Genomic DNA, 13,988 nt, shown 5'->3' on the forward strand with positions numbered 1-13,988 from the left:
GCACTCATCACCTTTTTCATCAGCTAAATCGCTCAAAAAGCCAAAACATGGAAGAAGACAAGATTCGACCCAAGAAAAGAGAGAAAGAAATCACAATCCTGGAAAATATCCGGTAACGCCTGCTGCCGCGATGCATGCCATTCAAATGGTCTTCTTGTCTTTGGAAACGGCCGTCTACCCGTTTACCGGGTCGATCGCTGATGCCAATGCAGGTTGCAGACAAGATCCATGCCACTCCCGCTTGTGAAATTAAAGATCGGATGACAGTGTTGCGTGTCGTTGGCGGGCCGCGTTATTTGGCTAATGTGTGTAAATCGCCGACCCAGGCGGGCGGATATGGGTGCGGCTGCAGGTCCGCCCGCCCTTGCCGATCTGCATTGCCGAAGCCGCTGGCCCGGCCGAGATCAATGCCGCCTTCTCTGCCGCCACCGCAGCACGATATTAAAACACCCGCCTACGCAGTCTTTGTTCCCATCCAGCCAGGCAACGCTTTCCAGCCCTGCGAATTCGGCCCAAGCGGTGTTCGCCCGAAATGCTCGTCCAGGTCGAGCAGGATCTTGAGCGCGTTGCGGGAGCGGTAGAACGGGCTATCGACGGCCTTTTCCTTGAGAGTCGACACGGCCTCGGCAACGCCACTCACCCCCTTGGCCTCGCCTTTCCCGCCCGGGAATGGGATGGTGGTTTGCAGCAGTTCGTACGCCGCGAGCGTGAAGCCAAACTGCGGCGACGAGCGGAAAATGCGCGCGGGGCCGCCCTTGAAGAAGGCTCGGAAACCCTCCTCCTTCCAGATCGTCTTGGCCGCGTGCCGAAGGCCTGTGTACGCCGTGTCGCCCTTGCGGGCTTCAACTTGAAGACGGGTCTTGATGACGTCGCACGGCGTAGTGAGATACGCGGCCGGCATGCCGGCGATGGCGCCGGCCGTCAGGAGCTGCACAACGCCCAGCTTCTTGGTTTGTGACTCGCCGAAAACATCGCGCTTTAGGTGCGAATACGTCGGGAAGTAAATGGCCGAGAAAGGCACATCACGGAGCAAACACGCCGATGCGCCCTTGTACAGGCCGACCAGACCGAGGTTGCGCACGATCCAAATGGCCGACCGCTTCGGCGCGCCTTCAACGCTCTTGGCGACCTCACCCTGCACCTGGAGACGAATTTTGACAATCTCTAATGGGTTGGTGAAAACCTGAAACGCAGTCAGCATCAATATCATGACATATCCGGATTCAGGGACGACGACGTACGACTTGGCAACCACCGGCGGCACCACCAGCAAACACCTCAGAGCCCCACCATATTTGGCCCTGCTTATCGGTGAACCAGTTGCGGACAAGATCATTCACTGTCAGCTTGATGGCCTTCTCAGGTGCGACACCGACGAGCTGGGGGAGGACACCTGAGTACAGGCCCCTGAATCCCTCGTTGCGAATCACCTTCCTAAAACAATCGATCGAGTTGTTGTAGAGCCGCTGGCCGGGATCCGCGCCACGCTGGTTTTGCATCCGTGTTTTGACGAGATCGATCGGGTAAACCATGAAGGCGCCAAAGGCGCCGGCGATACTGCCGAGACCAAAGTTGTAGGCAGACTCAAGGGCCTGCCCGAGGAAGTTTTGCCCTGTGGACTTGGCGCCAACAGGACGGGCATCCTCCTCTTCGTCGCGCCGTCTCCAAGTCGCATCGAGCACCTTGGTGAAGTCCCTGAGCCCTAGCCGACCAGAGGGTTCGTCGAGACTGGCGAAATGGAAGAGAATGTCGGCCTCCATGGGGGTGAAGAGCGAGAATCGGGTAATCTTGGCAGCCTGGTTGAGGAACTCGGCCCTGGTGATGCGGCCATCCTTGCTTTTGGAGCAGGCGCGCCTGACGATGAGCTCTACCAAGTCCATCTCGTTGATCATGTTCAGGAAGGCCCGGACGTTGGCATACGAAACCTTGCTTCCTTGGGAAATGTTGCACAAGGTGTGGAGGTTCTCGAGCAGATGGTCCGAAAGCTTATGCTTGGCCGTCTGCTGGATGATGGTAGCGAACTCCTCGGGCTCGATGAATCCGTCGCCATTGGCGTCGAAACGCTGGAAGGCTTGCCGCACACGCTCGCCTTGGAGGCCGCGGAGCATCTGTGAGAACTGCTGATAGTTCATGCTGTGCCTCTTTGCTTTGCCGCCAATGTACAGCTTTGCCCACTCGCAGTCCCAGTCGAACGGAATGGTGTCGGGGCTCTTGTTTAGCTCGTACAAGTTACGAAAGTCTTCATATTTTACGGTGCCCAGGCGGTCGACGTCGAAGAGGCGGAACGCAATCTCATATTCCGCGTCGGGCTTGCTGAGGATGTTTTCGAAGTATCCCCAGTCAGCAAGCGACAGCTTGCCCTTATTTGTCCGGTCGGCGACGTGAAACAAGATCGAGTACTGCTCCCGCTTGATCTTGTGCTGTGTACGGACTGATGTTAGCTACGTGCGCCTTGCTTAACATGCGACCAACCGCGGGGCACTCACGTAGTCTTCATGAGGCGGGGCGATGGCGTCGATGAACTGCTCCGGGCCGAGGTAGAGCTCGCCCGTTGCGGGATCCTTCACAGCATAACGGTTGAAACGGGCCTTGGTTTGCACCGAGTACTGCTCCGGCTCTGTTGAGCCGACGAGCGTCTCCTTGACGGCCTCCTTGACGGTTGCGGCTTTCGACATAGTGTCCTAGTTTGTCTTCTGCGCACACTCAGTTGTCTAGGAAATTGCCTCGCTGTCTGTTGGCGGCGCTTGTCAGGGAAGGAGGACGGACTGCGAAGATCGGCGCTCCGTGGGATGGGATGGAGGGGCTTAGATGTCGCAAAGCGGCGTTAAAAAGCAGTGAGGGAAAAAAAGATCAGAACTCCCACGCGGCGTGGTTTGCTTGGCGCGGACAGAAAAGAATGAATCCCGCTGCTACTTCACACGATGCCAACGGCTTCCCCTCTCAATGCGCACCGAGAAGGACAGGTCTGCCGAATTGGCGAGGCTGGAGCAGTCGGTCTCGTGAGAAAGTGGATCTGACACTGGGGTTGAAGAGAGAGGACACCCTGACTGATCACTATGCTGAGGCGCCGAAATCGTTGGAGGCTATTTTTTTTCAATCGCCCGTCCAATCCGGTCTCGCAGGCCCGAGGTTGCAGTGGGGGACCCGTCAGACATGTCTTGGCACGCGGCTGCAGCCAGGGACACATTAGCCGAGAAGAAATTGGCTCGGTTGCCCCCGCACCCCGAGATCCCGACCGATGCGCTCCGTGCTGCTCCGATGATGGGGAGACGGGCCACAGTTACGTAATCAGGCAGAGCCCCGAATGGTGGGGGATTCAGGGTCCCCAACCCCAAAAGCTTGTTCCTGGCGATCAACGATAAGACGACCCAGGAAGATGGGATGCGCACCAATTACAATGCCATCTCCTTAATGATTACCTCATGGGTGAAGCATTTCGTCTACCATCTCTATTGCTAATAACTATGCTGTCAGAGCGTCAAACGATCGCCCCGACATGCCCAAGTATTCTCCATCTCGCGTGGAAAAAGGAAGATAACGAGATTCCGCCGCCAGAATGACCCGTAGCGAAATAATACTTATACATGTAGCCTTCTATAAAGCACACCACAAAGGACCGCCCCTACCCCCTGTTCCGCCAGAACGCCATCCTGTCACGTCGCTGAATGCCCTCGTCATCATTCAGCCATGACTACCCCCCATTACTATTCCGAGTGCAAATATTGCCGTCCCGACGCCCACCAGAAAGCCTCGCCTCCTGATCCTTCCCACAGACAATAACTTGGTGCCGTTGGCTCAAAATCCAGCAAACGTGGATGTCCAGGCAAGGGATCGTAAGAAAAAAGAAAGGAAAAAAATTCGTGGTCGCATTAATTCGTCATGAGCACCTTTGCCCGTTGTACCTCCGCCGTTTTTTGTTGTGACTTGCGTGAGTCGTGTACTGTGTAGATAGTAGAAACACCGGATCCTGGAATATCCAGTAACCAAAACGACCAGCTAGCTCCACCCCGACCACGCGTTACTCGGGGAATGGGCCCGGGCGAAGTGGACTGGAGGATACGATGCGCAAGAACAGTTGTCGGTGAGCCATAGCAACAGCGAGGTCAACATCGCCTGTATGACCGTCAGGTATGGGCGAGTACAGGACGGAGAAAAAAACCTGCTGCCGTGAAGATCCGCCAGTTGTAAAAGATTAGGAAATGCGCAGCGGCATGGCGCTAAAGAGGAGAAAAGAACAGCCCCTCGGAGGGCAGTAAAGCCGTGCTCCAGCAGAGATGTGCTGGGTATAAGACTGTACATCGAAGACGAGTAAAAGATTGTCGCAAGATGCCGGCTTATGGCAGGGTTTGGCTAAGCTTGAACGTGGATGGGGGCGTTGGAAACTTTGTACTGGCCAAGTCCAAGCATGCCGTTCCCAGTAACAGATGGTGTGCCTCGTTGAAGGGGTCCGGCATACAGTTGGGATAACGCGAGCCCGTTTGCAATCTTGCTTTCAACGAATGTCGATGATTGCTTGTATTTGGGCGTTGAGTACTTGTCATAGACGGCGCCGTGGTGCTTCCGCGGATCTTGACAGCACTCAAAAAGCATCTTGATGAGCGGCTTCAATTGGCAAAGAGTGTAGCCGGAGTAATGGACATGGGCGAGCGTCTAGGTATTGGTCAGCGTTACTGGTTCATCCCAATAGAGTGTAATCTTACCCAATCTCCTTTGCCCAAGAACAGGCGAGAGATGCAGTGAGCGCCAGCCGCAAGAAAGCTGGGAGGGCTGCTAACGAAGCGCTCGTCCATGATGGTAATCTCCAGAAAGTATTTGGCCAGAGTCCGGGTCTCCAAATCGTAGTCATCCGCTTTGCTGATCCGGCGAAGGAAGCTCATCGGACCGGGCCACCCAAGTTCAAAGTGCAACATGCTCAGCATAAAACGCTCAGCTTTGAGAATTTCATCAACGCTGTAGCCCGAATCCACCATGTAGACGATCTCCTGAACCGACGGACAGTTGATCTCTTCATACTTGGCTGCCACAAAAAGAGCCGTGGCACCAACGAGCTGGAGCTTTCCCAAGGAGACAACCTTGACGGAGAGGAAGCGATCAATGTAGTTGACGGTAAGAAAAAGGGTTTCCGGAAGAAGGCAAAATCGGTGGTGAACCTGAACGAGCCAGTCCATAAGCACCGAGCGCATTGACCACTGTATCTCGGTTTGATCGTCCATATAATGGGCGTTTGGAAGCATTCGTGCCTACATGCCAACGTCAGCGAAGTTCAAGGTCTGGTGGCCCAAGACACCAGGGCAGATGGAGGAGGGCCGGGGGGGAAGGATAAACATACCTCGAGGTCCCGCATATACGTAAAAATTTCATCACCGTACTCGGCAACCATACTCACGTCCCACGCTTCTTCCTCAATCTCCTCCTCGGTCTGATGGTCCACAACATACGCCTTCGCCATGTCGAATTCTTCTTCGTCGCTGGCCGTCGCATGTGGCGCCAGCAAAGTTGTGGTGCCGCTAGTCGTGTTATCGCCGTGCGACCGGTACGAGTGCGCTGTAGTATAACCCTGTTCGTCATAGAGCTCCTGCTCTTCCTCGTCATCCCAATACTCCTCCAAGTCTGCCGCCAAAGGTAAGTCGGGAAGTGCTTTCGATTGCGCAACCGCGTCTTGCTCGTCGCGGTACAGAGTCCTACAGTTCGCTTGCTCCATCGCGGCCAGCGCGCTGCGAACACCATTTCCGGCGCCTTGGGGCATCTGTTCGACAGCGTCTTCATAAGCCGCTTCGGTCACATTGTCGTCAATGTCGTCTTCCTCCTCAACATCAGTCACATTGTCAGGCTGGGCGAGGAACTTGGCATGTTGTCGGTTACTCTGATGTTCGATCCGGAGCGATGGCTGGCTCTTGTGCTGGCGCGGGTCCTTAGCCGGTTTCTTCACCAGATCGGCGATGTCATCGATCAGAGATGCCACTTCAGGACGAATGTTCGCAATTTCCTCCCGTGGGTCTTTGAAGATGCTGACTGCCTTCTTCGAGGCGCCGGTCCGCAGGGCAGGTTGGGCCAGTGAAGCACCAGCGTGCTGCTGAACGGGCAAACCAACGCGCGGCCCAGGGTTTGCCGCTTGAGGGGGGGCGCTCTGCTGAAACTTGGAACTGTGGCCGGTCCCTTTGGGCGCGACAGCTGTTCTAGCCCGGCCTTCTTTGATGCCGCCCTTCGTATTTTCCTTGTCCCCAAGTCGAGTGCCGCGGGCGTTAACCGCCTTCGTCGCCGGCTTGGCGCGAGTCTTGCTGGGTTCCTTGTTGGCAGCCTTACCAATGGGATCGCCAACACGGATTCTAGCCGTGTTGCTCACGTCGCCAAAGGCCGTTCGCTTCGGTGGCGCATTGAGCGCGCCGGTCGACGCCATTGCCTTGAGGTTGCCGACCGACTTGCTGTGGTGATGGACAGACTGTTTGGAGGGGACGGTGTTTTCGTTACCGGAAACGGGTACTGCAGCGCGCAATGGGCGCTGGGGCTGGGTGAGTAATCAGGTTAGTCTTTTTTGCTACCAATTGTGGTATCAAAATCCTCGCTCAATGGATCAATAGATTGATGAGATTTTCGCAGGAAGGGCTTTCGCGTGTATTGGGGGACATGGGGGTCGGAAGTTTAGGACAAGAGCGTGATGGGGGGGGGAGGGGGGGGTAATTGGGCAGCGGGGGTCACATGGAAGGAAAAGTCTCACCTTCGCGTCCATCTTGTAGGAGCGGATTGGGCCTGAACGATGTTGCTAGACTCTGAATATGTCTCTCAGCTTTGCGTGACTGTCGCGCGCAAAGCTTGTCAAGCTGCCAACTGGCGCCAGGCAGCTCAAGTCCACGACGGTGTGGGCAATGAGACAATGCCAGAAGTTGCTGGAGGAAAATCTATTTTCGCGATCCGGAATCGGAAACGCGGTCCAATGCTGTTGGGAATGTTTGGTGTTGTCCCGGGGTCCGCAAGGCCTGCTGACCGCGTCGAGTCGACAAGGCGAGCTGCTAACGTAACGAAGACGGAAAGAAGCTCTATTCGCAAAGTATTGACGCGGTCAAGACTGCGCGCCTAGCATCAACTAACGCTCGAGCGCATACATGGGGAAGTATGACCGATAGCCTTGCAATAGTGATGCCTTCTCTGCCTGGTTGTTGTTGCGCGCCGGAGAGGGAAGGAAAAGTGGCGGAATTGAAGAGCCAATCTTTTCGGGCGACGAATTTCTGACCTCTCTCAGTGCGTTGCGGTTTCTGTTTACGTCGTGACAGGGCTGGGTAAACAGTTCGTGAATCGCTGCGGTAAATGTCTGTGCCAACCCTGGGGGCCGTTGCTTGGGCGTTGCGCCGGCGCATTCTTCTACCCAATTTGGGACGGTGTAACCCCGCTTATTTGTTTAAACTTGTGGGGCAGTTTCACCGTCGCGTCAACTGCAGACACTGTTCAGAGAACCAACAGGTCTTCCACACCACAATTGTGGCATTTTTTGGTATTCATCTGTTTGATTATCCTCACAGATACCTCAACAACCCGGGGACGAGTCTGTTCTGCAATACCAGATGTTTTGCAGTTTCAAGATGCAAAAGCCGAGAAACTTTCTTCTCGTTGCCAAGACGTGATTAACAGGGATTCAAGAACACCACTTTGTCGCGCTGTCACGTGGTGGATTTAACTGTACGACCCACCTTGGACCAAGTCCCTCTCAGGCTCAACTTCACCAGTTGCGGAGCCGATTGTGTGTGAGAACAATTATCCCCGCACCTTCGGCTTATTCCAGCGATTACTACCGTCCTCGCCGGGAAATCAGGGCTCGACAGCATACGCGTGGTGGGGACAGACCGTTTCTGGCGGCCCAGAAAAAAACCGACCAGTGAGATGGCGAGCGCAGCCTGAAATAGCGCGATGTTATGATGTTTTGACCGAAGGACGCCTGCGGCGCGACGAGCGGCCGCATGTGTGAGCGGGGCTGTTTCGACAACAAAGCCTGAGCCTCTCAGGAGGGAGCATCGCCTCATCATCAACCTCCAGAACCCAAGAGACAAATTCCAACAAACTCGTATAGCTGGTTATGTATGCTTACCTTTGCGTTTATGAGGTAAAACTTTGAACTTCACCCCCCTGCTCAAGTAGGTATCCAAAGGCAGCCCGTGGAAAACTCCGGTATTTAAGGTGCGGGTTTGTCGGATGCAGCCTCCACAGCTGCACCTCGGTGCCGTTCGAACAGGGCGGGGAACATCAGCGGTGCTCGCCATTGCCGACAGGGCAAGCAGAGATTCAAAATTCCGTAGCTTCGTTCCTCCAGCATGGAGTAGTGCAACAACCCAGTGAAACGCAGCTTGACTCTGGACTTCGTATGTACATAGCTGGCGGTCAGTGGGCTTGAGGCCGACAGACAGCATTTTTACAAACCGCAATCCCCTGTGACAAAAGCCGGCAGATCAGGCGAGCGGTGGGTCGCAGATCTGTGACTCAAAACGGGCAAGGATACGAATAGAGCGGGCGTGGGAAACCCAGCTCGTGCCCAGCACCTGAAGCGCCCATTGCGAGGCGTCTCCCGCCAACGGCTTGGTAGGCAAGGTAGGGATCCTTCCAAAACGTCAAGGTGGGCAAGCAGCATGTAGTCTCAAAAGCATGCCCGCCACCGCCGATGCACAAAGGACTGATCGCTCACCTGCAATCTGCAGCTCGGTGGAGACGCACCATTGAAGCAACTGCGGCCCACGAGTGGTGAACTTGGGCAGTCCCCGCGGCAGCCACAGGGTCGCTCTTAGGTTAAAAGAGGCGGGTTCCGTCGTTGATGGTCGACTTGCAGACTCGGGGAGCTGATTCGACGCCGTGTCGCATTTGAAACCCTGCCAGCGCATCGAGCCGCGTCCCCATCCTCTCTGTTCTTAGACCGGCCAGGTCAAAGCTGGCTGCGCAGCTGCGAGCCCGCCTCAAAACGGCGCCCAAAACAACCCTCCTGTGTAGTTACAGCTTACTGGCCGCTACTCGTTACCCATTATTCCCTCCGAAGTCATTAGCGACAGCCATTGGCGACCGCCACCGGGCAGCCGTTGTACCCCCGGAAGGACCCTCTCGGCCGCTTATCTTCAACTCCGAGCAGCCTGTCCTTCGTGCGCAGACCCTCCTCCGTCCTAGCAACGTCATTGCACCTAAATTCCCCCAGACCATTCATCTTCTCAGCCCTTTTTGCAAGATGAACCCCGTCTCCCCCTCTGCGTTGCCAACTTAGGTATGCACCCTGTGTACACCCAGGCACCCGGGCAGCAGCGCAATGGAAACCCTTGTCTATTAGCCCCGCAACCAATTTTGTCATTGGCTGAGATTTGGCTCCACCTTCCACAGAAGCCGGGGGCAGTTCTGTCGCATCGGCCTTGAGTTCTGGCGCAGTGTGTCGTGTGCCCAAAGCAATCGATCGAGTCGCATTGCCCTTCTCAGGCCATCCGAACACAATCGAGTTTTGGCCGCTGGTGGCGCGACCTAAAACCGAACCGCTCCCTAGCTAGGCCTTCGTGCACGGTCTTGGGCCTGGGGTCGAGCTGAGGGCATCTGCCCTTTCCTACGCGAGGGACGCCGGCGGAAGCCCGTCAACCACTCGGAGGAAACAGCGCGCAGCCGCATCTAGGCTTTCTAAAGGAGACACATCCTTATCCTCTCGCGCTTGGCTAGAAGCCGCTGGCCGTAGCGTCGTCTCCCCCTCCCTTCAGGACCGGTGACTTTAGCGCACAGCCTCGAGGGGATTGCCGGGGATATCTTTGCGCGTCTTATTAAACGCATGCTCGTACTGTGTGAGAGAGTTGCGCCGAAACCCGGTAGCCGTGGAAAGCCTGCCGGTCTTCGATTGCTGCTGTGTCTTCCGTTTGCGCTAAATCCCAGAGGCTCGCGCAAAGAGGAATGCGACGAGATTGCGCTCAATACAATGTTTAAGGGCTAAGAATCACTCCCACTCCCACCACATCCTGGCGAACCAGCGGCTCCCAATGACAACTGTTGCTGAGTCCTGCAGGCCTGGAGGATTACTTTAAGCCCATTTTGAGGCGGCCCGACATGGGTTGACCAGGCAGGGTGATGGTGGTGCTGGCGATGCGGATAGATGCAAGCGCTGTGTTGACCGTGCGGAAAACTGGGACCCATCTCCACCCCAACTGTCGGCGCAAGATCACAAAAGAGGTTGCGACCAAGGAAAGCACCCCGAAGATGTAGCTTGACGCATATCAAGTAAGAGGGGAGAGGCTAGCTAAATAGATATAGGGTGCGATATCTGCCAAAAGATGTCGCTTGGCTTGAATTCCGGTGTGAAAGCGACGGCCGTTGCACCGTGGCACAGTGTCGAGTTTCGGGATTGGGCGCAAGCCCAGTAGCGTGTATAGTGCGTGGTGTGCGATTACCGGCATCCGCCTTTTAATGCAGAATCTTGCTACTCCTCCATTCTCTTCACGCACAACCTTCGAATTGCCCGACTCGAACCATCAAACCGCCCCGGATCCGCCTGGTAAGTCATTGCCATCTCGCATCCTCCGCTTTTTACCTGCTACTTCCGCCTATTCCCAACACCTTGCTCGACGTTCGTCGTCTACGGCCCTGTCGCTCACCGTTGCTTCAGCCCAGCTCTCCGGTCGGAATTGTGTGCGTGAACCTCGAGATCCCACCTATCTCCCAACCGACACCACCGCTTTCTAGACTTCCCAGTAAGTGATTCAAGTCCTCTTGTCACATGCGATCGAGGTCACAGTGCCATATTTGTCCGTCCCTTTCATGCTTCCCCGATCCCGTTGTTCCAACCACAGAGGCGGTCCTGGTTCCATGCGCCCGGCCCGACCACTGCAGACAGCACCTCTACCCCTTCCCCTCCTCCGCCTGCTCGAGCATCTGAGCAACACATCTTTGCAGAGATATAAATTTCACCTTCTTACCTTCGATTATTCAAGTCTAACGTCTACGGCCCACCCACAGGTTCCCGCTGCAATAATAATTCTTACCTCGCCGTTCGAATCGCACACAGACACACACACACACATACACACACACACACACAGGCACACCCACACATACATACACCCGACCCTTTGACCTCCCACGGCCCAACCCGGAAACGACCGGCCTCACTTCGCCCCGAAGCCGGCGCCGTTTGTCGGCTCCGGAACGTTGCCATTCCAGCTTTATTGGCCTGGAATGGAGTTGTTCGCCCGCGAATCGACTTCGCCCACGCAATTTCAGACCCCGACCCCGACCCCAACCGCACCGCCTCGACTCGACACCGCTTTCCGGCCCACCACCCGGCTATACCCCTCCCCTATAAACTATACGATGCATTTTGGTGCCTCCCAGCAAGCTATGACTGGTATGGCTGGCATGTCCCCAAACGGGGGAGGAGCCGCGCTTGCGGGATTGCACAGCGAAAGTGTATCCCCTCACACCGTCGCGGCGCCCAAGACAGTTCAATTCCTTCTCGTAATCCAAGAGCCACCATACCAAGCGCGCTTGCCTCTCCGCGTGTCTATCTACCCTCATGACACCACCGAGTCTATCATCTCAACTGTCATAAGCTTCTGGGGCCTCTACCCAAACCTTTCTAAGGGCCTCAACTTCGAAGACGAACAGGGAAACACCATCATCGTACGGTACGAGAATTTCAAAGGGGACATGGTAGTACGTGTGCGTATTATCGACCAGCCTCTTGGGCCTGAATTCCTCGCCGCTCTTGCTGGTGCGCAGAGACGCCTCAACACCGATACATACCCGGTCCAGGGGTACAGCAACGTGCCCCGGCCCACGTCCCGGACATCACGCGTGCGTAGCCCGTCTCCGAATGGTGGGCGTGGGCGCCGCAGCAATTCGACAGGTGCAAACCCCATCGCTGGTAAGAAGGGGCGGTCACGCTCCTCCAAGAACCGCGTCCAAACGAACGGTGATGGACACAGCGATAGCTTCAGTGGCTACAGCAGTGGTGACGGCGCTGGCTCATCCAGCCGATCTAAAGAGCAGCTGGGGAACACCGACATCAGCGTCGAGAACATCGTCGAAGGCGGCCGTCGCAAGCGTACCAAGTTTGAGAGCTCGGTAAGCAGTTCGCTGCTTGTTGACGTTCCATAGCTTCTCATTACTGACCGCCTTCCCGCACAGGAATTGCCTCTATTTGCCCCCCCCCAAATGCCCGCCGCGACCTCGAATCCTTCCGTCTCGCCAGCCCGTCGTGCAGACTCTCATCGAGCGCCGCTACCGTTTATTCAGCCTGGACAGAATCCCTTCAGCAACTCTCTCCCGCTTCAATCCTCGCGGGCATACGCCAACGGATTTCAACACTCTGGAATGTACGCCACCCCCAGCAGCGACAACCGTCGAAGCCGCGGAAGCTTTGAGTTTCAGTCCGGACAGGGAGATGGTTCAGTCATGCCGACGCCCGAACCGACTGTGCGCAGCGCCGTCTCCGAAGAAGACAAGGACGTTGCCATGCAGCTAATGCGGATGTCTACACATGGCCGGGCTTCCGGGTCGACCCAGGATGATACATTCAGCGGAAGAGCTGATGCGGCATCCTCCACGGGCGCGACTAGTGATGCCGATAGTTGTGGCGAGGATGACATGCCCGCCGCACGGAAACGACATCCAGACACCCCCAGCGACCACAAGGGCGTCTTTAATGTCACCGAAAGCCGTTTTGCCGGCCCTAGGGACAATACCGATAACAGTGGCGAGGACACCTACAGCTCGGATGGTGCTGATAACGGGTCAATGGCTGCGCCCACGGGGAAAGGTGGTAAGCTCAGGGCCAACACGTTGGTCGGTTCCAAGCCTCGTCCGCAATTGCCACACAAAACCAAGATCTCCAAGCCCGGCAAGCCGAAGGCGAAGAAGCCCTCAAGCATCACCGGCCCCATGACACCGGCTTCGCTCCCCGCGTCTCGAAAGCAGTCGATTGTCTCCAACCCAGCCTTTACTTTGGTCCCGGGCGAGGAAGAACAACCGGACCTCTCAACAAAACCCCGGTGCCAGCGTTGTCGCAAAAGTAAAAAGGGGTGCGACAGACAACGTCCTTGCGGCAGGTGCCGGGATGCCGGCATTCCCGCGGAGCTCTGCATTAGTGAAGACGAGGGAAACGGGCGTAAGGGCCGGTACGGCCGACACATGGGCGTTCCTGTCAAGAATGACATGCCACCCCCAGCTACGAACTTGTTATCCGCCGCACCAATCGCTCCCGATACTCTCGCACTTGCCATGTCGGCGCCGAGTCTGCTCGACAAGAATAAAAAGCGGAAACGGTAGAACAGGCGCCGCTAAAAACACTAATCGGCAACGGCAACTCTCTAGAGGGTCTCAGGGAAGCAAGCCCCGTCTCTTTAAATTAGAAAGTCCGGTGCTTTTACCCCAGCCCCCACCCTTTGCCCAATCTGAGCAAGATGAGGCTTGGAACGGCGGTCATCGTTACCAGACCTTAGGAGAACTCGAGTACGACATACCAGACAACATCTAAGGATTGGCATTCACTCCTTTCCGCCAGAAATCATGCAGCATTTGAAACGGAGTGATTTTCTGTTTTGTCAGCATTTGTTTCGATTCATGCCCCTATTTCAAATTTCATGGTTTGTGTGTTTTCAGCGTCAGTCGCTCGCTAAGGCGGTCAGAAGCAACGGAATTTCCAACGCTGCCCCAGCGCTAGGCACCGACCCAGACATGCCCGCTATACACGACTGGCAGGCATGTCAGCGTCGGTGGAATCTACCAAATCCTTCTGTCGTTTGCATTAGCATCACCTGGTCACCCACTCGCCTGGAATGAAATGGGCAATCGCAGGAAAGGAGATGGAGAGATGGTTTCCAAGTCACATCCCGGAGTGTGCTGTATTGAATTCAGGGCTAGCAGAGACAGCAATGGTCGTTTTATGGGGCGGCAGGCAAACAGGCATCCAGGGGTTGGGGCGATAAGGCAATGCAGGCACAGCGTTGACAGGGTTAACTGCGGGATTGCTTTTGCGACACTGGATCTTTCTT

General features: G+C 55.9%; 5 protein-coding genes across 5 annotated transcripts in view; 2 read left to right on the forward strand and 3 right to left on the reverse strand.

The window, feature by feature from the left end:
- The window catches only part of CHGG_02673 (uncharacterized protein), a gene marked incomplete at both ends in the record, with an annotated part of 1,115 nt that extends 914 nt beyond the window's left edge, over nt 1–201 (forward strand). The window contains one exon of the mRNA XM_001229188.1: nt 82–201. Within this exon, the coding sequence (XP_001229189.1) occupies nt 82–201 (120 nt within the window). The remainder of the gene's footprint in view (nt 1–81) is intronic.
- Nucleotides 202–454: 253 nt separating this feature from the next.
- Nucleotides 455–2,675, reverse strand: CHGG_02674 (uncharacterized protein; the record flags this gene model as incomplete). The annotated part of the gene is made up of 3 exons (XM_001229189.1): nt 455–1,183; nt 1,242–2,420; nt 2,487–2,675. The coding sequence occupies 3 exons, from the start codon at nt 2,673–2,675 to the stop codon at nt 455–457; spliced, it is 2,097 nt and encodes a 698-aa protein (XP_001229190.1).
- A 1,428-nt stretch (nt 2,676–4,103) lies between these two features.
- On the reverse strand, nt 4,104–6,727 carry CHGG_02675 (uncharacterized protein; the record flags this gene model as incomplete). Its single annotated transcript, XM_001229190.1, has 5 exons — nt 4,104–4,113; nt 4,457–4,650; nt 4,701–5,240; nt 5,330–6,505; nt 6,716–6,727. 5 exons carry the CDS (start codon nt 6,725–6,727, stop codon nt 4,104–4,106), a joined length of 1,932 nt encoding a protein of 643 aa, XP_001229191.1.
- Nucleotides 6,728–9,016: 2,289 nt separating this feature from the next.
- CHGG_02676 (uncharacterized protein) lies at nt 9,017–9,621 on the reverse strand (the record flags this gene model as incomplete). Its single annotated transcript, XM_001229191.1, has 2 exons — nt 9,017–9,480; nt 9,564–9,621. 2 exons carry the CDS (start codon nt 9,619–9,621, stop codon nt 9,017–9,019), a joined length of 522 nt encoding a protein of 173 aa, XP_001229192.1.
- A 1,551-nt stretch (nt 9,622–11,172) lies between these two features.
- CHGG_02677 (uncharacterized protein) lies at nt 11,173–13,263 on the forward strand (the record flags this gene model as incomplete). Its single annotated transcript, XM_001229192.1, has 3 exons — nt 11,173–11,616; nt 11,674–12,018; nt 12,094–13,263. The coding sequence occupies 3 exons, from the start codon at nt 11,173–11,175 to the stop codon at nt 13,261–13,263; spliced, it is 1,959 nt and encodes a 652-aa protein (XP_001229193.1).
- Nucleotides 13,264–13,988: the final 725 nt, after the last annotated feature.

This window comes from Chaetomium globosum, genomic scaffold, assembly GCF_000143365.1.
Source record: "Chaetomium globosum CBS 148.51 scaffold_2 genomic scaffold, whole genome shotgun sequence".
In the NCBI taxonomy this organism is placed as follows: Eukaryota; Fungi; Ascomycota; class Sordariomycetes; order Sordariales; family Chaetomiaceae; genus Chaetomium; species Chaetomium globosum.